The following is a 23,087-nucleotide window of genomic DNA, read 5'->3' on the forward strand; positions in this document are numbered from 1 at the left end:
GATGATGATATATCAAGCTGATTTTACAATGGAACTTTTGACTTTAAAGCCCATAAACACGTAAGCTCTAGAGATTATACTTACTTTCTAAGCCTCAGTTTCATGGATACCTTTGCCCAAACCCCAATTACAAGCTAAGGTTCCCTTCACTCAGTCTTAAGCTGCTAGACCACTGGGCCTTTCTGTGGTGAGTCTACAGGTGTGGGACTTACTTCTTTCTAAAATTTATCTCAATCAATTTCTCACTGGATTTCAGTATATCTCAATGTCATAGAATCATAGGAACATGGGACTGGAAGGAACCTCAAGAGGTCTTCTAGTCCAGTCTCCTGCACTCAAGTAGAACTAAGTATTGTCTTTTTATTATAATTTATTATTCCAAAAAGTGTTTTCAAGTTTGACCATTACTACATTTGTGATTATTGTTTCCTACTCCCAGTTTCCATTTCCTTCTTTTTAAAGAGATTCCTCCCTGTTTTTATCTGTTAAGCTTATAAGGCATTTTAAAACTATGTTCTTAATATTATTTTATTATAAAATAAAGCATCGTGAGTGCTCCAGCAATGCAGGTGCTTTATAAATAAGAACTACAATTCTATAGTTTTAACTACTGATCACATCCACAGGGTCCATTTTTCTATTATATTTGTATTATTATGGATCAGCTCCTTGTTAATCAGAGTTGAATCTAGCTTTCCATTTTAAGCATTATTTTCAAATCTTCCTCTACTTTCCCCAGAAAATAATTAATCTTTTTAATATTACGCCTCAATCAAGAGTAGTTTTTTATGGAAGTGTGCCTAAAAAAAAACATTTTAAAGTTACGATGTTTTCAAAATAAACCTGAAGTTTTATAATTTGTTTTTACTCAACTTTCCAAAGTGACTTGGCTGACAAACTCCAAATTTGTCCAAATTTCAAGGTAGGGGAAATCTATGAGGTAAGGGTACATAGAGCATGGACAGGATATTGAGAGGGCACAGATGGGAGAGAAAAGAGGTGAAAGGCTTGGGGTCAACGGTGGGGGTGCAAGGAAGCACAGGAGTCAAGGACAGGAAAAGGCAGAGATTTTAATCAAGTTAAACTTTGACGTGCTTTAATTGCTTTAGAAATTTTTTTTTTTTTTACACTATGGAGTATATTTTTTTGCAAATTTTAAGAGACAAGTAGAATTTGGATAGAGTGATCAATGAAGGATTAGAGGGAAGTGAGGAATAAGTTGAGATCCACTAACTCTTCATTTCAGACATCCTAATATTTGGTGTATTTTTGGTTTTGTTTTTTTCATAAAAAGGAAAGAATTTTTTGAAAAGAAAGTAATACTGGGCTTGGGCATTAGCTGACTCCACTGAAACACCTTTTACATTAACTTACACTAAAGACTTTTTTTTTTAATATTGAATCTACCGTTGGGACACAATATTTGATTATCTATTCAGACATTTCTATTTCCAACAATGTGTAAGACTGCTTATATTTAGTTAGATGAATTCAAAGGGAAAATAAACAGAAACAGAATGCTAGTCTCTGCAATACTCAGTGAATTATGGAGGACAGTTAATCTTAGCTTTACCAAACTACTGAACATGTATGTTGGAATGACAGTAAAATGCAGGAAGTTCAGTGCTGGTCTGCAATTTATACAGTTCTATTATTCAATATCTGTCTGCAAAACATTTCAAATTAATATCTAAATTACACAAATAAATAAAATGAAACTTCAAAAACATCTGGATTTTTATTTCAAAAACGAATGAAAAAGTTAGAAACTCACTTTACCCAGATGAGAGAGTTGTAAAACTCTGGATCAACAGATTCTAAATCCTTGAGTCCTGTTGGCTTGTTTAGGATACGCTTATAGAACGGCAGAGAGAAACCTGTATCTATGAATCTCACATGAAACAAAGCCTAAAAAACATGAAAACAGACAAGAAATGATCCAAAGAATGCTTGGTTACCTAATATTCCAATATAATGTATCAAATATACCCTGGAGCCCAAAGGTGTTGTAAGATGTTCTGTAATACCATCACTACTATTGGCACACCTCAAAACGTGATCTGAATGTATTAGCTGTTACAGCCAGCCTTCTGGCAACAAATCTCTTGATTTGAAATAACTGCTGTGTTTTAAACTAGACATTTAAAAATAAACACACCCTATGGTGGATGTGCACTGATTATCTGAACTTACCATAGCAATGAATCTGCCAATAAAACGGAAGTATTTCAGGTGGTCTGGATTAATGTAAGAAGCTGGGTTTATCTGTAAGCAGTAGTTATCCTTCCCTACATATTCAAACAGGCAATACATTGGGTTCAACACTTCATGTGACAACAGAAAGAACCATTCCCTGAAACCACACAAAACACATCATGAACACTTCAAAAGAAAACAGGATGACATTAGAAAGTACCCCTGCTACTACATATGCTAAAAATTATTTTAGGGACTGGCTAGTGCTCAACTGTTAATACTGGTCTATCTAGAAAATTATCAAGCTGCCTATTGCTAGCACGCAGTAGGTGTCAGTATGCTACATGATTAACTGATGCAGCTCAAAAAAGTAGTATGTCTAACATCCACAGTTGGCTAGTTCTCAAATGAAGTGATCACTGACTTAAGCTTCAGATGTAGTTTATTGTATCAATTAACATATGCCTGGGTGTGAGCAAGCATTTCTTGTTTAGAAAGTTCATTTCTTTTCTCTGTGGCAGATATTTACAAAGGCTGCTTTTCTAAGAGAAGCAGGAAATCTGGCAGAGATCAATTCTGACAGGTTCATATTTTAAAAAAATTATCACCATCACCCTTTGTGGAAGAGGTATCCATATTATACTATAACTTGGTTACAATTCTTTGCTGGGAGTGTAAATTCAAGAATTCACTTTTTAACCTTAAGACTAAATACAAACTAGATTTTCCTGGTGGCAAGCATGGATGTTTTATATTTATTTGCAAATTAAAATTCAAGTATAATCCCAAGGCTAAAGAGTGAATCGCATGAAATATACTACTGTCTTTCACCTCAAAATATTATCATCTTTCATTTTACAACACATTGACAATATAAGGTTAATTCGTAATGCTGCATATGAAAAAAACAAAGTATAGCAAAAACAGACCTGCAAGTAGTGTGTGCATATTCATTTTAAGTACTATAAAAAGACTTGCACATGGAACAAAATTTGAGAATACTATGAGTTATTGTGTAGAGTTACATAAATGCTTGCTCTAAACTTTATTGAGGCACTTTAAACTTGATATATATTCACACAGGAAGACACATCCTCCTACAATAGTTTTGACAATGCATTTTACGACTGCAGAGGTGATCGTATATAGAGAGGGGGGAAAAACTCATTGGCATTTTAAAAAGACAGCAAACAAAGAATCTCCTTGTGAGAATCGTTCACACCAAATATTCACAGAATGAGGTGTTCAGATTGATGTGTTATGTGAAACACACATTTCTTTAGTTTACCTTGCAACACCTCCATAATCTAAACCTTCTTCTCCAGGAAAAATGACCCACAAGCGTCTTCGCAGATCCTGAGGGCTGAAGCTCATTATCTTAGTGGAAAAAAAAAATATGGTTATGAAGAATATAAGCAGCTGGTCTCGGAATATTACTATTTGCTATCCAGTAGTGTGGAAATTATATTTTCATTGACCATGAAGTGAACTAGGTGCAGTGCATAAAGCAACGTTTCCTGAAATGTTTGAGGAATGTGTGGCAGAAACATATTTCTATCTAGCAGATTAGAAGATGAAAGGTGTAAAAGTAAGTGAGACAGAAAAGGAACACAAGAATTGTTAAATGGAATGTATTAGTCTATCAAGTATAGTCTTTCAACTATAAAAAGGATAACAATCTGTAGCCCAAATCAGTGGCTAATCCAAAACGAAAAAACAGGGCTATTGGGCACCACCAAAATGTCACTCTAAATGGTAAGGTAGCCAGGAAGAATAGGAGAGAAGTCTCTAAGAGACATGTTAAACAACTAAAAAAGCCACAAAATAAATTCTTTAAAATGTGTTTATAAATTCACATTTTCCATTCCACAGTTTCCTCCCACAAGTAGATGTAATATAATTTTCAAGATAAAATTAATCTTTGCACACAGGCCATATTTATTTCTGGTACCAAGAAGAAACTTGGATGCTAAAAAGCAATCTCCTTAGTGCTATTTTTGGCATACCACCAAATTTGTGACTATGCTGATTTGGTCAGACAGCAGACATTCACAACAATCCAGTCGATGTAGTGATTTCATATAAATCTCTGTCCAAGGACAACCAGTTTCTGTTCTCCCATGAGACCCTGAATTTGGAATGAAAGCCATTTTTCAAAAGCTTTCCTAGCTGTCACCAGTTGTGATGCTAAATTCTATACTTCCACAAAATTCAACTGCTATTAATGAAAATTCTTTAATAGCATTTTCATTAATGGCACAGTGAGAGGCTCCTATTTAGAATCCGGGGTATTTTCTGTGTGCCAGGTGAGTCAAAATGTGAAAATAGGCATCTTGCAGACCAAGAGCCACAAACCAGCTTTGGAGATCTAAGGAGGGAATAGGGTGGCCAGAGTTACCATCCTGAATTAGAAGTGACAGTTGAACTTGTTGAGACCTTTCAAATCTAGAAGCATGTGCCAATCCCCCTTGTTCTTTGGGGTTAAAAAGTAATGGAAGTAAAACCTCTTCCCTCTGAATTCCAGAAGCACCTCTTCCACCATTTTGAAATTTAGAAAGGAGCCCTCTTCTTGTTTTAATAATGCCTTGTGAGAGGGATCCGTGAAGATGGATGGGGAAAGACGGTGGGGGTAGTAAGTGACTGAAATTGAATAGAATATCTCTTTGCTTATAATTTCTAAGACCTATTCGTCTGAGGTAATCAGAGTCCAGGCTTCCCAAAATAAAATGGTACTTGCAAAATGGGGGGAGAGAGAGAGAGAGAGAGAGATCTTGAAATGATTCTGACTAGATCTCAACAATGGCGTCCAACTTATTGCTGTCAAGTACACATGGGGCATACAGTAGAGAAGGAAGAGGCAGAAGGGCTCTTACACTGGATCATCTACTTCCCATTTGGTGGCTTCAGTGTCCTCTCTGGATTGTAGCAATAAGCAGAGGGCCTGTCTCATGAAGCTTTGAGATCTGGCTGTTTCCTACTAGACACTGGCATGTACTCCCAAGGAGAAGAGGATTCAAAGAATGCAAGGCTCATCAGTACGGGCATTAAATAGGTCACAAAGCTTCAAAAAGGGAGGTCCTCAATCATTGTTCGGACCTTGTTTGGTATCCAGAAGAACGGAGCCATGAAGCCTTGTGCACTCGGATGGAAGCAGCCACTTGAACATGCTGCTGTATCATAAGCACATAACGGCCTCAGGAATGTTCGGGCTGACCTTCAGACAAAATGGATTTCAAACCCTCTCTACATTCTTGAGAGAGCTGTCCTATAAAATTGTGATACCTTGTCCCAACTGAAGATGTCATGTACTGACAGAAGTGCCTGATTGTTTGAAATGCACACCTGCAAACTTGCAGAGGAATTGGTCTTCCTTCCAAACAAAGCAACTTTCTTTGTGTTATTTTTGGAGGTCCTTAGTTTTTGGACCCCCTGTGCACCACCACCGCTACCAGGGATCTTGGAACTGGGTGGGTGTAAAAATATTCAACCCCTTGGGAAAGGATCTGACAGGATCTATCTGCTCTTTAAGACATGGATACCACAATTTCTGTAATCTGCCACAGTTGGGTTGGTTGTTTTTTTTCTTTGCCAATTTCAATATCCCTTCATTAACAGGCACAGCAAGTCTACCAGGTATGGAGGAGTGCAGAATGTCCATTAATTTTTGGGATTTGCTTGAACTACCTCCACAGGAATCTCCAAGATCTCTGCCATATGATAAAGGTCCTGGAAAAATTTTAAAATCATCAGGCTTGCTAGGAACAGAAGAGACTAATGCCTTGTCTGGTAAGGAAAAGGATGCTGCTACTGGAATCAATGGCCCTTCTGTATCCTGCACGTGTTCTTTCTTGCTATTATGATCTTGCAGTGCAGGGCATGGGATTGTACAAACTGGTTCTCTTGAGCAGCCCTACCACATCTTGTAGGAGGAGGAAATTACATACCCTTAGGAGTCCAATAAGGGAAAGACTGTATAGTGCAGAGGTACTGGGCTGGAGGCGACAGGGTTGGATAACATGGTCAATATTCCCCAGGAAACCCATGGGGTCTATGTTTGTAATGGAGAGTTCTGGATTCCCTCTCAGACCACTTGCTATGTTCAGAAGGACAGGAAGTTTTTCCTCCAAAAGAGGCAATACCCTGTCTGGAGTCCTAGGGTAAGTAGTACCGTAGATAATTGGTACTTTCTGAGACTAGTCTTGCGGAGGCATCAGAGAGACTCAATTTGGACTGTGAATTGCAGCATGAGGTGAAACAGAGGCTTGGTGAATTTTTTTGCCTCCTTTTAGTAGGTACCAGAGATGGTGACCTAGGTCTGCACTCACTGCCCTCCTTCTCCTTTCTGATGACTGGATGGAAGAGGTCTTAGCAGCTAAAGGGTTCGATTTCTTCAATGAAGAGTGAACCAAGGAGCTTGGAACTGAGCTATCGCTAACAGGAGCGCTAAATGAAGAAGACCCTTAGAAGCTGAGAAGAAAGGGTCCACCAAGTCTTGAGAAGGCACTCACTGAGCACTCTAGAAGAAAAAGTTTGAGATGGACCTCCTGCTTTATGTGGTCTCTTGGAGAAGGAGTGACAGATCAAGCACTTTTTGGGGATGTGCCCCTCTCCATGGCAAAAAAGGCACTTGCAGTGCCCACCATTAAAGCAGAATAGCTGTGTCACAAGAACAGCAGATTTTGAATACTGGAGACTTTGTTTCATTTATCGCAGCTAGACCTGGTACCAGGTGTTGTCCCTCAAACTAACAGAAAAAACATTTGATTTTTTTTTTTTAAATGGCTTTGGACATTATAACAAGGAAAACTGTATTAACTGATAACTACGCAAGAGAAAAATAAAATGCAGTGCATCAAGCAGGAGATATTGCAGTAGCTTGGTCTCATTACTACAGGTGGAAAGAAGGAATTGAGGGATGGTTGGGCCCTCTCTGCCCTTTATGCCATCAAGTGTTTTTTTCCAAAGGAGAGGGAAGGAAGGCTGTCTAAGGTGCAGGTCTGGCCCCCACAGACACTGCTGGCCAAAAGAATCTGCATGCACACTAGAAGTGGAATCCATATGCACTATCATTCAAAGGAGGATTTATTTTTCTTAAAAGCCTTTTAAATATTCTTTAAAAGGATTTATTTCCAGCTAAAGACTGTGGTTTTCTGCATAGCAAACCTGAATAATTAAAACACCAGTTAATGATACATGTGTTCTTGTGAGAGCAGCAGAAGAGAGGCTAACAATTATGATGTAATCTTTTTGCACACACAAGCACCAAACAGAGATATCAGCTGTATGCTAAGTTTTTAACATTGCCTTGTGAATCCAATTAGGAATCTGCTCCAGGAACAGCATAATGAGTGTTGTTTTTTTTTAATCATCACTTTAACCATCATTAATGAGACATCAAAAGATTAAGGGTGATGTTATCTTTCAGCCACAAAGCTGAAAACATTTGCCCTCTACCACTTTGTACACAAAGTAAGCAAGTATGTGTTAACAATCCAATCAATACCTGCTGAAATGAGTCCTCAAACAATGTCTTTCTGGACACTGTAATCTTTATGTGTTGTGGCATAGCCAGTTGCTGAAATGCAAAATGTTTCAAAAGTGAAATATATACAGCTTTTAAATAAGTGTTTTGAATAAACATTCAAACAAAACTAACAGAAATTAGAAAAGGGACTGGTGAATCTGTCTGGCTTGTATGAAACAGAAAAACAAAATCAAAGTTTTGAGTTAACTTATTCCCAGGAACTGGGACTGTCCTTTTGTTCATTGTACACCACCTAGCACAATGGGGCCTAAGGCACTACGGTAATATAAATAATATGCTTTTGATATCACTATGACATATGTGATTCCATGACATAGTTTTAAACAGGTTCTAATAAAATAACCTAGCACAATGTGATAATTTTCCCAGATCTATAATCCCTTCTCAACAAGAGAAACTTCTCACTCAAATTTTATTGAAAGTTGTTCACAGTTTTAAACTGATATATTTTTTGTGAGGAAAATAGGTTTAAATATAAAAGCGGCAAAATTATTGATGCCAATGTCTCTGTTAATTTTCAAAGTAGATTCTGAGTGACTTATGAGCCTAAGGCAGTGGTGCCCAAACTTTTCCTCTTGTCTCTCCAGCCTCTCTCTCTCCCCCGCCTCTTCCAATGGAATGTGTCCATACTCCCCTGGGGCTGGGAGTAGAGTCATCGCCAGGATGGGAGCTGCAGCTAGGAACTGGTAACCGAGAGTGGAGGGCTGAGCTGCAGCTGGGAGCAGGGCTTGGACCGGGAGCAGAGCTGGGGCCGTGCGCAGGGGCCGGAACAGAGTTGTGTGGTGCTCCCTCTGCACCCCGCCCACGGAGGCTGGCTCCCCTGTGCATCCCACAGTTTGGGGATCACTGGCTTAAGGGCTTGTCTTCACTAAAGCGCTACAGTGGCACAACTGCACCACTGTAGCACTTTAGTGAAGATGTTACTATGCCTACGGGAAACCTCCTCCCATCAGCATAGTTAATCCACCTCCCTCAGAGACAGTAGGTATATCAGCGGGAGAAGCTCTCCTGTCTACATAGGGCAATCTACAGGGGGTTAGATCAGTATAACTACATCACTCAGGGTGCAGATTTTTCACACTCCTGAGCAAGTTATACCAATATAGTTCTGTAGTGTAGACCTGGCCTAAGGCCATGTCCACCCTAGCACTTTTGTCGGTATAACTTCTGTTGGTCAGGGGCGTGAAAACAAAAGAAAACAAAACCCTGACCAACCTGATTTCACCACCAATAGTACTGTACACACTGGTGCGTCTATGTCAGTGGGAGACGCTCTCCTTCTGACATAGTTATAGCTGCTCGTTCGAGTGCTTTAATTATACCGACAAGAGAGATCTCTCCCGTTGGCATAGAGCAGCTACATGAGAGACCTTATAGTAGTGCAGCTGCAGTGACACAGCTGTGCCACTGTAGGGTCTCTAGTGAAGACATAGCCTAAGACTTTTTGGTCTTATGCTAAAGACCAAGGGATTTACTCTCTTGATACGTGAGAGGTTTGGAGTATAAAGACCTGCATATCAAAATGCTTATCTAATCACCAGAACTTTGCCACATAGTACATTTGTTGACGCTTCCAGGATATATTAAAGTACAAAAATACTTAGGAAGACTTAGACTTCCTGCCTTATAGGTATGGAATTAAAGCAGAAACTAACTCCAAATTATCTACACTGAAATCTATTAAATGCCTTCAGGCAAACTTCTGTACAAGAAAAGCAGAAATAGGCTCTTCTATTGAGCCATTTAGAAACGTTACCACAAAAATCACTGAGGAAGACAAAACTGAACCCTTCTTTAAAAAAAAAAAAAATTTAAAACCATGCTGAAGTCTAGTAGTTACTGAGTTTTAAAGCTTACGCCAGTCCACGCTGGCCAACTGTATTAGTCTAAATTGCTTCAAATTATGTTTTAAAATGGTCCCAGTTGAAGCTGTTTGGATGCAGCTTTAGAGGATGCATTCCAACAAAGCCATCTCCCAAGGTTAATTTTTTTTTTTACCTGACACCAGAACCGGAAATACTGGACCTTCGCTTTGAAATCACGCACATAGGCTATCTGGGGCCCATTGTCTCTGGAAACAGGAAGAAAAAAATAAGCTGCTGAAACACTGCTGAAATTCAAGGTAACAGCTGCAAAATACTACAGTTATGAAGCTATGTGGTTTACCTGGCTGGTTAAACAAACCAGTTTTCTAGTTGGGTGAATGCTTCGGAAAGGCCGTCACTCACAAAAGGTTTTTTCTTTTTTAAAAAAACGTCTTTAAGATTAATTTACTTTAAATTTTTTTTAACTTTCAAAATGCGCCTATTCAAAAGATTCTGGGTTCACATGCTGTTTTTAAAAAAATGATGTCCTGTTGACCAAAGTTAATAAGAAATTTTTTTCAATAAATTAACTAAATGCCAACCCCAATTTCCAATCTACTTCCACCCAACCTCACATAAGTTAGCATGTCAATTCTATATACATCCAAATCCTGGTTCTCAGGATGTTAGAATATATTAAAGGCCTGAATTTGCATCTACCTGCACACTGAAAAAAACAGAAGGAGAAGGGAAGACACAGCATAAGCACAATAGCTTTTATTGACTGAGTGGCTTAGCTAGAGGCCAAAGAGTTTTATCTAGTACTTGGCTGGAAAGATCACAGCCATCAGAGGGGCCTCAAGGATTAAGAATTGTAAAGCATTCAAAATATGACATATCATTCAAGAATGCTGAAGATCCTCCATAGAAGAAATAACTGGAAATTAAAAACTCTACTGGTATGCCAAAAACCTGCTGCAAAAAAACCATACTTGGTAATACCTGTTAAACGACACATATCTGAAAAAGCTCAGTGTAATATAGTTTGTCTTCTTGAATAAATGCTTACAGAGCAGATTTTCCAGTGCGGGGATCTATATATGTTGTAGTTCTTCTATTGTGATCCACAAAATAGGGAATGCCATCCACAGTAAATCTCATTTCCCAGCCCTCTGGCAAAGGTTTCTCGTTTAATTGACTATAGGACACAAGAAAATACAAAGATAATTGATCAAGTTAATACATTCTGTCAACTGATCATGGACAGGGACAACACAAGTTAGCAGAAATTCTGGAAAAATTGTGGTGATTTCTCTGGGGAATTTTCTGTTTGATTTGTTTCTACTTGGCTTTACTCTTACATTTTAATGCCAGATACGACGATTGAGAATAATCAATATCAGCTTGATAAATTCCAATAGCTAATAGAAATCTGAAGAAAGCTGGTAAAGTTTCTGGATGTTTTCTCTCCTCAACATGCAGAGTTTTGTTTGACAGTGTAACCACATTTTTAAAAATCTCTCAGGAATATTATTAAACAGCATTTGGTATTATTCATAGAATTATGGCAGTCAGAAAGCTGAAAGACATAGCATGTCAGAGATATCACCACCCCATTAATATCTGCACAGATCTTTGAAAAACTGCCAAGAAATGATAAGATAACTTCAAAGTAAAAGAAAAATAATACTGTTTCTTTTATACTGACTCATTATCACTTAGGACAGCTTCAAATATTGTGTGGTAAATGTAACCATCAAATATATCAGGGGTTCTTATTTCATACTTTGCTGGAAGTCCCTGGGATGTAACTGGAGGATCTGAATGGTAACATCCCTGCAGTAACTCTTGCTCTTAGAGCATATTGTTTCCATACAGTCACTCTGAAGGTATTGCATGCCTCACCAGGAGGCCAAGAGCTTTTGAGCAGTAGTTTGTAGTTATTATTTATTTGTATTATTTCCTAGCAGGAGGCTTGCACATTTCCCTCAAGTTCTACATTTCATGAACTAAAGGTATATATAGAAATACTCAACTTTCTTTAAGGGAACTTCAGTTCCACTCTACCTTCATTTTAATAATCTGACAGATTTTTTTTTAAAATTAACATTTGTTATTTATGCTGCCTGTCTACTTTATGAAGCTCTTTCAGCTTGGACAATAAGTAAATAATTAAAAAAGACAAATACGTTTAACTTTTGGATTCTCATGCTCTAGTGCAGCAGTTCGCAAACTGTGGGTCAGGACCCCAAAGTGGGTTGCAATGTTCCTTTTAATAATTTCTGCTTTAGTTCTGTATCACTTTCTACATTTTAAGTGAGTCTTGTCTGAAAAGCCGATAGAGGGCAGCAAGGTACACTCCAAGCTTCAGTTGTCAGAAATGCATCTTGGTTCTCACTTTCAACCAATGTTCCCTCTAATTTTTCACATCCAGGTGTGGAATTATTTTTGTTATGTGCACCAATATGGAGGTGATGTGCGGTGGGGATGGGGCTGAGGGGTTCGGAGTGAGGGGAGGAGCTCAGGGTTGGAATGCAGGGGCTGAGGGCTCTGGAATGGGGCCAGGGATGAGGGGTTTGGGGTACAGGAGGGGGCTCAGGACTGGTTCAGGGGGGTGAGGGCTCTGTTATGGGCCCAGAGACAAGGGGTATGGAGTGTGCTAGGGGCTGGGGCCTGAAGACTCCGGCTGCGGGTGAGGACTCTGGGGTGGAGCCAGGGATGAGGGGTTTGGGATGCAGGCTTCCCCAGGGCTGCGGCCGGTAGAGAGGACTCCCCCAGCCCTCTTACCACGCAGCAGCAGCACCTGGGCTGGGAGTGAGCCTCATTCCCTGCCTCTCCACGGCAGCTCCAAGGACGGGGCCGGAGCAGAGCTGCCTCTCCCCACTACCGCCCTGCACGACCCAACTTTCTCCCCATCCACCTCTTACCTCTGTGCTCTCCAGGCCCCCGTGGCTGCATGCATGCACAGTCCTTGAGAGCCTGCAACATGGCCGCACTTAGAGGGAATTTAGTGCTCAACTAAAATAATAATTATAACACATTAAAAATCCATTTGAAACTATTTAACCGATTTAAAAATTCTTACCCCTGATTTCTGGGGTCTTCCCATTGAGTGATACGTGTGTTGTGATTGACAAAATACACTCTGCCATTGCTGTCAGTTCTCTTTTCTAAGGAGAAATAAAAAGTGAAAAAATATAAATTCCAGTAAATTTACTCCTCACACTAACTATGCTTCAAATAACCAATTAGTTGGACATATTGTGGCAGTGTCTGTTTTCTTTAGGTGTTCTTGGCACCTCAATCTCAAATTTAACATATCTGATTCTATATCATTCCCTCGCCAACCCCATCATTTCTTGCCAGTTTCTCAGTACCAGAAATCTATTTTAATGTGAGTACTAGTGGAATGTTTAGAAGTGTACTGTAACCTACTCTCTGTGAAAAACAACATTTAGGGTGTTCATCTGATATTCTTTAGGGACTTATTCTTTTGTGTGTTTGTACAGCACCTAACACAAAGGAGTCCCAAACCCAAGTGGGGCTTTTGGGCAGCAGCGTAATATATTAACTATGACTAATTATAACAACAACAACAGTAGAAAAGCTTTTTTCCCCTCCTATTATTTTAAAAATGGGTTTCTTCAGCAGATGCCCACAGGAAGATAACTTATCATGGAAGAACCAGATTTGCATTTTACCTTAATTAGAATTCTTCTTACTTTTGCTGGCTGTTCTGGAATGCTCATGCAGATATTTTTCCCATGTTTAAAAATTAAAAATACCAATATTGAGCTTTTTAATTTTTAAATAAATCTGAGCCTTCCATCTTTAACAAAAACTGTACTTAAAAACATCCACGTATGTACAGTTATTTATTATACTATTTATTTTCCCATTCAGAGAGGGAAAAACAAAGAATTTTTATGTGGAGAGATAAAAATGGAAGTGGTTTTCTCCACAGGAAAACCATCTTCCATCATGAGCCATTATAAATCCCAGCTCCCTGGGTCCTCAAATATAGTTTAACTGGTTAATGGACAAATTAAGAAATGTGCCTGGGTATATCAGACATGTATACAAGTATGGCAGCACGTGAATGTGAAAGCCACTCCCCTGTTCAAATACGAGCCAAAACTACAGCAAAAGAAAAATGTTTACACTCCCAGTAAATAAATATGGATGTTTATTATCCCACACATTTACAATATGTATAGGCACATATGCACACACTTATAAACATATGCTGTTGAAAATACACTTCTCCTTTACCTAATACCAAGATTCAGTCTTCTGCCATTTGACATTAGATTAGTACAGAATATGAGCTCCTCACTATATTTTAGGTGTCACAGGAGAAACATAGAGCCCTGAAATCAGGCCATGGCAGGGAATAAGCATTTGAGTTCAGCTTTAAAGGAAAAGCCCACGTGCAGAGGCATGTTTGTAAGGAGATTATAAAGTGGCAGAATTCTACTGTACATGGAGATTTGATTTGGGGGGAAGGGAGCAAACAAACTAATTAGCAGTGTTTTTTGAAATATCACATGTGTAGAAAAAGGCACCATGTGGGCCTGTCAGTTGAATGCACTGATATCTCGCATACCTCCAAGACTAGGAAGTTCAAAAAATAATGTTTGAAACTTTTCAAAAGTTTGATTTGCAATTTTTTAAAGTTATAAAAAATCTATGTCTAGCTCTGCCAAGTAAAGGTATTCAATCTTAAAATGACATCATTCTGATTACCATCTTGTTTTCCCCACCCCACCACCTGAATACAAGGCTTAGTCTACATTACAAAAAGTTTTGCCAGCATAGGTCTATCATTTAGGAGTGTGGGGGAAAAAAAAGTGATCACATCCCATCTGACAAAGTTATGCCAGCAAAACCCCCGGAGTAGAAACAACAAGAGTGCTTCTGTCAGCACAGTTACTGTCGTTTGGGGAGGTGGCTTAGCTATACTGGCAGAAGAACTTCTGTCACCTTATCTGCATCTCCACTTGGGCGCTCTGCTGGTATAGCTGTTCCACTATAGCTATGACGACAACGTTTGTAGTGTAGATAAGTCCTGACAACTTCTATATCATCTTTCAAACAAAATAATGCAATGATATTTGAAGGGCCAAAATCCATGTGCTGTTCATGTAAAAACCTGATATAGGCTATGTCAGCTCTTTTTACAGGCCCAAAGTCCAGAGTTTGGTCAAGAAGCCGAGGGGCCCAGGAAACAGGGAACAATATTAGCTAAGAGAAGCAGAAACAAAAGACCACCTTGCTTTTACTAAGATATGTATGGTCAGCAAAATGCCAGATGGGGAGCAGTAATTGGCACTCTTATCTGAAGCTGCAAATAGACCAGAAGAACGAAAGGGGCACTCTGTAAATTCCTCTGCAAAAGGAGGTAACAATGCTCTCCCCACACACCATCGTTGAGTTTACAGAAGAGGTTCAAGCATGTCAGTATGACATACGGCATCCTCCTCCCCTTCCCAGATACCAGTGTTTGCCTTTAGAAGCACAAATGAGCAACTTTGAAAGACAATTTCTATTGCCATATACTTTCAATGTTTTTCTGCTTTAACTCCAAGGTATGTCCCTGTTGGACAATCAGAGGAGCTACTTCATTCCTATGGACTCAAATCAGAATTCATCATATTTTTTACTAATACAATTTATATATTGTTTAAACAAAAACACCCCTGTGTACTAATTGTATGTTACTTGTTAACCTGAAATCAAGGGCGGAGACATTATGTAATCTTTGACTACTGGCTACTGTGCTTATCTTATCTTGCTGCTAGACCTATCTTGGGGCTTGGGACTACCTGCCCTGTCACTTCCCTCCGCCCATGGAAAATCCATATAATCCACTGTAATCAACTGTTTGGCAGTGTTTCTGAGCCTAATAAGCAAGGTGACACTCTGCCAACGCTGTGCGTAATAAATCCATGTGCCTGATTCTACACGGTGTCCATTTTGTTCCTTCAATATTGACTGCTGATATTATGCTGGAAATATTTTTCACAAAGGGGCTGGCAGACCTATACAAATGCTTTCAAGACCAACAAGAACTTTCCAAAAACTGGCTCTCTATCAGAAACAACACAAAATAATTTGTATGACTAAAATAGTTAAGACAGTAACAGCAGGAGAAAGTCCATGTTGTACGATAAGGACACTAAAAAAAAAAAAAAAAAGTCAATTGCAACTTAGAAGTGTAACACAATAATACTGTGTACTTTTTAATCTATTTTGTGGAACTGCATACACACCATATCAGGAGTTGGTTCTTAAACAGTATTTTTGATTACACTTAATAAAAAGTGGATTTAAATTCAGATTTCATAAAAGAAAAAAAAATCGAAGTACCATCTAAAACATTTGGTAAAATAATTTGGCAGAAGTATGCTTTAATGTTTAAGTTATGTTATAAAACACCATTTGAATAAGACTTACCCCATCCATGTGGCAAGGTGCCAAGAGGATCAAACTCTGCATTCTGTGCAGCGGTAATGTCTTGGTTCTGCAGATCACACACAAAAATGGTGCATTAATCATGACCATCCACCACTAATTCTCTCTCCAGACTTCTAATTTAGCCATAAATCACTAAAGCAAATGCATTCTTGCTAGGGCTACATATGGCATCATTGTCCAAAAGATTTTTTTCAACAGAAAAGATATAGATTTATTACAAACTGATTATTCATTTGGGCTCTTTAACCACCTGAAAAAAATGGTTACCTATCTCTCGTAACTGTTGTTCTTCTTCGAGATGTGTTGTTCACATGCATTACACATTAGGGTGTGCGTGTGACACATGCACAGACGTTGGAAACTTTTTCCCTTAGCGGTTCCTTTCAGGTCAGCAGGGGAGTCCCCTGGAGTGGTGCCTCCATGCCAGCGCATATATACCCCTGCTGACCCAACCCCCCTTCAGCTCCTTCTTGCCGGTGACTCTGACAGAGGGGAAGGAGGGTGGGAAGTGTAACGGATGTGAACACCACATCTCAAAGAACAACAGTTACAAGAAGTAGGTAACTGTTTTTTCTTCTTCAAGTGCTTGTTCACATACATTCCATATTAGGTGACTCACAGGCTAACCATAGAAGGAGGGTAGGAGTCATGGAACAATTGACTGGAGAATAGCCCTGCCAACTATCGCATCATCTCTGGCCTGCTGACTGATCGCGTAGTGGGCTGTGAAAGTGTGCACCTAGGACCAGGTGGCTGCTTTACAAATCTCCTGGATTGGGACCTGTGCCAGGAAACCCATTGAAGATGCTTGCACCTTGGTCGAGTGCCCACTTGGTCGAGTGCCATGATCGCCGGGGCTGGAATCTCGTCGAGCTCGTAGCAGATGCGAATGCAGTCCACAATCCATGACGATATACGCTGCGCCGAGACCGGAAGACCTTTCATTCTGTCGGCTATGACGACAAACAACTGTGACGACTTGCGGAAAGGCCTGGTCCGCTCCAAACAGAACGCCGGAGCCCATCTGACATCCAGAGTGTGTAGGCTACAGTGACTCAGGTCCGCGTGTGGCTTAGGGAAGAACATCAGCAAACAAATGTCCTGGCCCACGTGAAATTGCAAGACTACCTTCGGGAGGAATTTAGGGTGCAGCCTGAGCTGCACCTTGTCCTTATGAAGGCTGTATAAGGCAGTTCCAAGGTGAGGGCCCTCAATACGGACACCTTCCTTGCAGACATAATGGCCACCAGGAATGCCACCTTCCAGGAGAGGGGGAGGAGGGAGCAAGGGGCGAGGGGCTCAAACAAAGGGCCCATGAGCTTAGGGGCTCAAACAAAGGGCCCATGAGCTTACAGGGGACCAGATTCAGGCTCCAGGGCGGGACTGGAGGGCATGAGTAAGGGAATATCCTCTTGAGGAACCGCACTATCATGGAGTTAGACAAAACCGAACACTCGGATTCCCCTGGGTGGAATGATGAAATGGCCTCCAGATGTACCTTGATTGAGGAGGGGCGAGACCTTGACACTTGAGGTGAAGGAGGTATTCTAGGATAACTGGAATGGCGGCCTGGAATGGCTGCACCTGCTTAGGCTCACACCAGCAAGAGAATCTTTTCCACTTAGCTAGGTAGGTAGCCTTAGTGGAAGGTTTCCGACTTCTAAGGAGAACTTGTCTTACCGGAAGAGAGCACTGGCTCTCCACAGCGTTCAGCCACAAAGTTTTCACACCATGAGATGTAGAGACTGCAGATCCGGGTGGAGCAGGCGCCCGCAGTCCTGCGTGATGAGATCCCAGCGAAGGGGCAGGGCAATGAGGGCGGCCACTGACAGCTCTAGCAGGGTTGTAAACCAGTGTTGATGTGGCCAAACTGGGGCGATCAAAATTATTCTCGCCTTGTCCCTGTGAACTTTGAGGAGGACTCTGTGGATGACAGGCAGAAAAGGAAAGGCGTACTTCAGACTCCTGCCCCAAGGGATCGCAAACACGTCTGCAATCGAGCCTGGGCTGTGGTTCTGGAATGAACAAAACTGCGGACATGGGCTGTTGTCCTTGGCGGCAAAACTCCCACCTTTGGAAGACCGACTGCAAAATGTCTGACCTCATCGACCACTTGTGCACGTGGTATGACCTGCTGAGGCAGTCCACCAGCTCGTTTCGTACTCCTGGGAGGTATGACACTTCAAGATGGATGGAATGGGCTATACAGAAGTCCCACAGGAGAAGAGCCTCATTCCAGAAGGGAGAGGAGCGGGCTCCGCCCTGCTTGTTTATATAAAACATGGTGGTGGTGTTGTCTGTCAGAAGTGTCACATTGTGACTTTCTAAAGTAGCGTGAAAGGTTTGGCAGGCTAGATGAACCTCCCTGAGCTCCTTCACATTGATGTGGAGCAACACCTTGGCCCTGGACCACAAGCCCTGTGTCCTTAGGTCCCCCATGTAAACTCCCCAGCTGAGGTCTGACACGTCTGTCATTAGAGTCAGAGCAGGCTGTGGCGCGGCGAAGGGGATACCCTCGCATACTACCGGCTGATTCAGCCACTAGCACAGGGAGTCCAACACTTGGGCAGGAACTGTGAAAGACAAGGTCTAGGGGATCTCTGCCCAGGCAATAAGACCGGACAAACCACGCTTGTAAAGTCCTGAGCCGCAGCCGAGAATACTTGACCACAAGTGCATGCCGCCATGTGCCCTAGGAGCTGCAGACAGCATCTGACCATGGTAGTGGGGAACCTTAGCATTGAGTCTATGATGCACTGGATGGCCAAAAATCTGGGTTCTGGGAGGCTTGCTCATCCCTGCACTGAGTCCAGCACTGCCCCGATAAACTCCAGCCCTTGAGTTGGTATCAAGGAAGACTTGAGCACGTTGACGAGGAGACCCAGCCTGCAGAATGTGTCCAGAGTCACCGTCACATGGGAGCCAACTTCCTCTTGGACTGACCCATGAGGGGCCAATTGTCAGGTATGGATATACCCTTATTCTCTTCTTTCACAGAAAGGCTGTCACTACTGACATGCATTTTGTGAATATGTGGGGGCCTGCTGCCAGGCCGAATGAGAGGACCGTAAACTGGTAATTATGCTGATTTATGGCAAACCACAAGAACTGCCAGTGAGCGGGGTGAATGGTGATGTGAAAGTACACTTCTTTCATGTCGAGGGCAGCGTACCAATCGCCTGGATCCAGGGACAGGATAATAGTGCCCAGGGAGACCATGCAGAAGCGGACCTTGACTAAGAATTTGTTGAGCCCGTGAAAGTCTAAAATGGGCCAAAGACCCCCCCTTTGCCTTGGGGATGAGAAAACAACAGGAGTAAAACCCTTTCCCCCTTAGTTCCTGAGGGACTTCCTCCACTGCCCCCACCTTGAGGAGCGACTGAACCTTGTGCATAAAGGAGTTGCTCGTGAGAGGGATCCCTGAAGAGGGATGGGGAAGGGGGGTGGGTAGGAGGGAAGGAGGAGAACTGCAGCATGTATCCCACTTGTACCATGCGTAAGACCCAATGGTCCAATGTTATACGGGACCACGAATGGTAGAAGTGGGACAAGCAATTCAAGAAACACAGGGAAGGATCTGGGAGCCAGGCTGGTACGCTGTCCTCAAGCGCATCTTCAAAACCTCCGCTTATTGCCAAGCTGGGGCTTGCCCTGGCCTAGGCGCTGGTTAGGTGTGTTGTTCCGCCTATGCCTATTGTCCTAGGCAAGAGCCTAATCGAAGGAGGGACAGGGATGAGGCTGGTACTGCCGCTGCTGCGGTGGTTGGGGCTTAAATGGCTTCCTCTGGGTCACCGGGTTGTGCATTCCCATGAATTGAGGATTTCCCAGGAGTCTGAGGCTATGCAGCCTGGTATCCGTCTGATAGGAAAAGAGGTCAGACCCTTCGAAGGGGAGGTCTTGGAGGGTGTCATAAACAGATAGCTAAGGGTTAATGTTTCTTTTACCTGTAAAGGGTTAACAAAGGGAACCAAACACCTGACAAGAGGACCAATCAGGAAACCGAATTTTCAAAGCTTAAGGAGGGAATTTGTGGGGTTTTTTTGGTCTTGGGTCTCTGTCTGTTCTGTGCTCTCTCAGCTATGATGAGGATCTATTTCCAATCTTTCTTATCTTCGTTTCCAGTTGTAAGTACAAGGTAGCAAAGTATAGTCTTTTAAATTGTTTTGCTGTATTTGCATCTGTGTATCTGGCTGGTGAGTCTTTATGTGTATTTGGCTATAAGTACTTTTAAATTGTATGTTTTGCGTAAGGCTGTTATCCCTTTTCTATTGTTTATTCATTTCTATAAGGAAAGCCTGTACTAACATCTAGGTTACAGAGAACTGTTATGCTATTCTTTCTTTCTTTTTTTATTAAGAATTTTGCTTTTTAAGACGCTGTGATTTCTTTTTCAGTGACCCACCAGGAAATTGGTGGGAGAAAGGAAGACGGGGGAGGGAAAGCTGCTCTCTGTTTTAACTCTCTTAGTGTCCCAGGGTGGAAGAAGCTACGGGGAAGAGAGATAGAATCTTTTCTGTTTCCTTTCTTGGGTTGTCTCTTTGTGGAAGAGAGGAGACCTATTTCTTGGTATTGTGATGTAAAGAGGTGTGCATCAGTCACTCTCAGGTTAGCCCAGAGAGGAAATCTGGGTGGAGAGGCAACGGGGGAATGGTTTATTTCCCTTTGTGGTAAGACTCAGAGCCTCTGAGTCTTGAGGTCCCCAGGGAAAGTTTTGGGGAGACCAGAGTGAGCCAAGACACTGGAAATTCTTGGCTGGTGGCAGCGAGATCAGATCTAAGCTGGTAAAAGCTTAGAGGGTTCATGCTAGCTTCTCAGTTTATGAACGCTAAGGTTCAAATCAGAGTAGGAAAGCTACGACATTTGAGGATTTCCCAGGCGTCTTTGAGGCTATGCAGCCTGGTATCCATCTGATAGGAAAAGAGGTCAGACCCTTCGAAGGGGAGGTCTTGGAGGGTATTCTGGACCTCTGGGAAAAGTCCTGAAGCCACGCCGAGCGCTGCATCACCACACCTGAGGTGATTGTTCTGGCTGCTGCGTCTGCCACGTTCAGAAAGGCCTGTAAAGAGGTCTTGGCCATGCCTTCTGTTCTTCTATGAGGGCCGTAAACTCAGGCTGAGAGCCCTGGGGCAAGGAGTCTTCAAATTTTGAAACTGCCACCCAGGAGTTAAAATTGTGCGCCTGTTCAGGATCACCTGTTGGTTAGCAATCTGCAATTGGAGGCCCCCAGAGGAGTAGACCTTCCTTCCGAACAGGTCCAAATATTTAGCCTCCTTGGCCTTGGGGGCCGGGGCTTGCTGACCATGACGCTTCCATTAATTAATAGCTGAGACAACCAGAATAGGGGACTGGATGACAAAAGAGGAACTTGTAGCCCTTGGAAGGGGCGAAGTACTTCCTCTCCACTCCCTTTGAGGTCGGTGCGCTGGAGGCTGGGGTTTGCCAGGCCGTCTTGTAGTTGGTTGGGATTGTCTTTATGAACGGGACAACTCTGGAGGGACCTAAAGGGCTTAGGATGTCCACCATAGGATCCTCCTACTCCACCTCCTCCTCCACCTGTAGGCCCAAGTTCTGGGTGATCCTGCGGAGCAGCTCCTGGTGTGCCCTGCAGTCAGAGGAGCACCCAACACTGCAATGCCTGCCACCGCTTTGTCTGGGGATGATAAGGTGGTGAGGGCCTGCTGTGTCTCCTCCACCTGCCCTTCTTGCCCCCCCTCATAGGACAGGGGCACATCTGGGTCCTGTCAGGTTGATTGTTCTCAGGATGGCACCAGGCTCGCTGCCACTTCCGCTCGCCGGTGCTCTGGAGAAGCGTCTGGCAGCCTCGACACTGTGGCCTCCTTGAGTGCAGAGGGATGCCTGTGCGGGGACCGGGACCGATGCACCGAATAGCCGGACCTTGAAGCTCTGGAGGAGGTCCCTTGCTGCTGCTGATAGGCCCATGGTGTCCAAAAGGGCCACTGTCCTGGCAGGCCCCACTGGGGATGCCACGCGGGCTGGGGCTACCTGCTAGTCGGCATCCTATAGCTGGAGCGGCCTGAGTTGACCTCTGATTCCGAGGACGCCGACCTCGAAGGTCAAGGTGGTGCCGTGGTTCAGTGCCGTCGGGAGGCTGGGGAACGGCTCCTCACTGATCGGGATTGGTACTGATGCTCTCGGAACCGGGATTGTTGCCTTCTGCCAAGGGCCAAGGACTTTGGCTTTATGCCCCACCTGTGCCGGCTCAGCGACTCTGCTGGGAAGCGATGTGTCGACAGGCCCGGTGCCGTATGTTGGCTCAGTTCCGGTGCCATCGAGTCTTGCTGAGTTAAGGGCATATGGGAGTCCACGGAGGCGGAGTCTGACTGGGACCGGCGTCGGGAGCGGTGCCGGGGCAGTGACCTCGAACAGTGCACCATTGCCGGCTTGCCTCTGGATGGCACCCTTGGTGATGGTGCCAGAGGCTTCTCCTTGCCAGGGAGGGGGCTTGCTGCTGACAGCTCAATGAGGTCTTTCGCCACCTCAAAGGTGTCAGGCATGGAGGGTTATTCTAGGGTCTCCTGCAGCCCTTTCTCTGCACTCAAACCACTTAGCCTGGGACTCGTCGGGCCCTGCGGCACCGAAGCAACTAATGCCGGTATATGTCCTGGGGCTGCACTGTCCCTCTGAGTGCTCGGTCCCTTGGAAGGCATCACCTTCTTATAAGAGGTGCACTCTCTGTCATCTTTTGGCTGCCCCTTTGACTGTGCCGGAGAGGTCGAGTGGTGCCAGGGCCTGCCCTGTTGTTGCATGCTTATGGTGCCACACCGGCGCCGGATCACAGACTGATGCCAGGGCACTCCGCACTGAGGATGCCAGCGCCGAAGCCAGATGGTCCGAGGCCGAAGGTTGCAGCATGGCCTCCGTGAACAGCTGGTTGAGGCGACAGTCTCTTTCTTTCTTGGTTCTGGGCTTAAAAAAAAACAAAACTTACAGATCTTGCAGCACTCGGTCTGGTGCGATTCCCCAAAACAACGGAGACACGAGTCATGGGGATCACTGATTGGCATAGGCTTGCGGCATGTGGCACAAGCCTTAAACCCATGGGC

The 23,087-nt window shown here is 43.0% G+C and overlaps 1 protein-coding gene across 3 annotated transcripts in view; it reads right to left on the bottom strand.

Annotated features, from left to right (window-relative positions):
- Positions 1 to 23,087, bottom strand: part of ITCH (itchy E3 ubiquitin protein ligase) — a 112,876-nt gene that overhangs the window by 14,505 nt on the left and 75,284 nt on the right. For all 3 annotated transcript variants that reach the window (XR_012656996.1, XM_032780885.2, XM_032780886.2), the window contains 8 exons: positions 16,003 to 16,069; positions 12,632 to 12,716; positions 10,616 to 10,744; positions 9,740 to 9,812; positions 7,700 to 7,771; positions 3,485 to 3,573; positions 2,194 to 2,353; positions 1,775 to 1,908 (listed from right to left, as the gene is read on the bottom strand). Coding sequence is in view for 2 of the 3 variants with exons in the window: in XM_032780885.2 (XP_032636776.1) it covers positions 1,775 to 1,908; positions 2,194 to 2,353; positions 3,485 to 3,573; positions 7,700 to 7,771; positions 9,740 to 9,812; positions 10,616 to 10,744; positions 12,632 to 12,716; positions 16,003 to 16,069 (809 nt within the window). In the remaining variant the exon portion in view is untranslated. The remainder of the gene's footprint in view (positions 1 to 1,774; positions 1,909 to 2,193; positions 2,354 to 3,484; positions 3,574 to 7,699; positions 7,772 to 9,739; positions 9,813 to 10,615; positions 10,745 to 12,631; positions 12,717 to 16,002; positions 16,070 to 23,087) is intronic.

Source organism: Chelonoidis abingdonii, chromosome 14, assembly GCF_003597395.2.
Source record: "Chelonoidis abingdonii isolate Lonesome George chromosome 14, CheloAbing_2.0, whole genome shotgun sequence".
In the NCBI taxonomy this organism is placed as follows: domain Eukaryota; kingdom Metazoa; phylum Chordata; order Testudines; family Testudinidae; genus Chelonoidis; species Chelonoidis abingdonii.